Source organism: Leuciscus leuciscus (genome assembly GCF_965113295.1).
Source record: "Leuciscus leuciscus genome assembly, chromosome: 9".
NCBI classification, from domain to species: domain Eukaryota; kingdom Metazoa; phylum Chordata; class Actinopteri; order Cypriniformes; family Leuciscidae; genus Leuciscus; species Leuciscus leuciscus.
Window position 1 is genome coordinate 794,752 of NC_138733.1, and position 2,500 is coordinate 797,251.

The 2,500-nt window shown below is 33.6% G+C and overlaps 1 protein-coding gene across 3 annotated transcripts in view; it reads left to right on the top strand.

The window, feature by feature from the left end:
- ecel1 (endothelin converting enzyme-like 1) overlaps positions 1-2,500 on the top strand; it is a 113,881-nt gene that overhangs the window by 96,201 nt on the left and 15,180 nt on the right. For all 3 annotated transcript variants that reach the window (XM_082179996.1, XM_082179995.1, XM_082179997.1), the window contains one exon: positions 1,496-1,594. In XM_082179996.1, the coding sequence (XP_082036122.1) occupies positions 1,496-1,594 (99 nt within the window). The remainder of the gene's footprint in view (positions 1-1,495; positions 1,595-2,500) is intronic.

Consider the following 2,500-nt stretch of genomic DNA (forward strand, 5'->3'; position numbering starts at 1 on the left):
ATATTCTCACCAATTAAGACGGCATTTATTTGATCAAAAATACAGTAAAACAGTGAAATATTATCATAATGTAAATCATCTGTTTTCTATGTGAATATACAGTAAAATGTAATTTATTCCTGTGATCAAAGCTGAATGTTCAGCATCATTACTCCAGTCTTCAGTGTCACATGATCCTTCACAAATCACTCTAATATGAGGATCTGATGATCAAGAAACATTTATGATTATTATCATAAATATTTTTGAGGAAACTGATGCATTTTATTTTTCATGATTATTTTGATTAATAGAAAGTTCAGAATAACAGCATTTTTTTTTTTTTTTTTTATAAATAGAATGTTTAGAAACATTATAATTGTCAGTTTTGATCAATTTAATGCATTTTTGCAGAATAAAACTATTAATTTCTTTCCCCTTAAAAAAAAATCGCACTGACCCCAAACTTAAACGGTGGTTTTTCAATGAAAATGACTGAATAAAATTGAAATAAAAGAATTTAAAAGAAGTCTAAAATAGATTGATGTGCTGTGTTTCAAGTCAGCAGAAGTGATGAACACAATTTGCACAATTTTTTTGGTGCAACGATTGTTTTGATGGGTTTGGTAATGTGCTCGTGCTCGTTTGTGGTCGTCTCAGGTAATTCTGGCCAGCTTTTAAATGAAGGTCTCACTTGACTTGCTTTTCTAATTACAAGTGTGAATAATTTTTGTCACTCAAAAGTCTCGACTGCATATTTAACTCAACATGAATGTGAAAAGATGTGCAAGAGTTCAGCAGCACCTATAGAAACTGTGCTGATCTGATTCTGGAAATATCAAACTCATATATATCACATATGACAAATTTCACAACATTCACAAGTACATTCCTTCATTCAGCAGAGGCTTTTCCTTACAAATGAGGAATACATCTCCAAAATATACAATACACAACATCATAGAGTTAGTTGTGCTGGAAATTCAACAGAAGAATTGTTTATAAACTGAAGTATGTGGTGATGCCTATACCTTTTGGAGATTATTCATATTATTCCTAACGGATGAGTCGGTGTAAAAACTGTGTTATTTGAGCTGTAACAACAGTGAGACTTTAGTTGACTGTATACTGGGTTTAAAACAACCCAAGATGTGTTGGAAATGGACAAACCCAGCAAATGGGTTGTTTTAACTCAGCGGTTGGGTTAAACGTTTGCCCATCCTGCTGGGTAGTTTTATTTAACTCAACTATTGTTTAAATTACTGTATTTCTTTCATAAAATTAACCCGAAGTATGCTGAAAATGAACATTTATTAATATAATAGGTTGTTTAATCCAATAGTTGAGTTAAATAAAACCTTCCCGCACGTTGGGCAAACGTTTAACCCAACCGCTGGGTTAAAACAACCTGTTTGCTGGGTTTGTCCATTTTCCATGATATGTAATTAAATGTAGTGTACCCAATGAAACTTGCCGGCAGCTTTGATTGACAGCTTGACTCCGCCCCCGTCCACAGGTTCAGGAGCTGGTGGAGGACATCAAGCACTCGTTGGATCTGAGACTTCAGGAGCTCGACTGGATGGATGACGAAACGAAAGACGCTGCGAGAGCAAAGGTGAACACAAGCGCTCTCAGTCCATTTCTCCAAACATACACACTCTTTCTCTTCACACAGTGAACACACAATAAACAAATGCTGGGTTGTTTAAACCCAAATTTGGGTCAAATATGGACAAACCCAACCGTTGGGTTACATTTTTTTATTACATTTTTTAACCCAATGGTTGGGTTCGTCCATATTTGAACCAAATTTTAGTTAAAACAACCCAGCATTAAGGATTACTGTATGTGGAATAAACTGCATCATTTATCATTGCATTCAATCACTTCATCTTTCTTTTCTCACTTACGGTGGATTTAAAAAGTGGGTAAAAACAGCTGCTTTTTGTGATGTAAAAAATGAAGCAAAGGTAAATCATACATTAACTTTTGCATGTTTAATGCAATAATTACCCTTGTGCAAAGTGACACATTTCAGAGAAAAAAGACAAAAATAAAAGCTTAAAATGGCCTAACTGCATAAATGTTCATGTGTTCATAAACTTGTTTGGAGGTTTGACCGTGAAAGCAACTTCATTTAGTGATCAAATGTAGCACTCTTATGGAAATATGATAATATATTGTACTGTGACTATCATTTGAATCAGACTACTTTTCACATTGTATTTCATAAACCAACATCTCAGGAAAATGTAATGGGGTTTCAAATCAAAAATGACTTTGTGTTACACAACAGGGCGTTGATTTCATACATTACCCAGTAGAGGACATCAGGACATCATGTTGTGTTGTACAACAAGTGAATGGGGAAAGAAATTATACATCAATATTCCTATGAAATATTAGATATTATTATTAAAATGTTGCCAATTATAACTAACATTATTACACTTCTTTTCTCATTACATGTTGCCCCAAGAACACATTAATATGCAAATTAGATACAGTGTATAGATACATT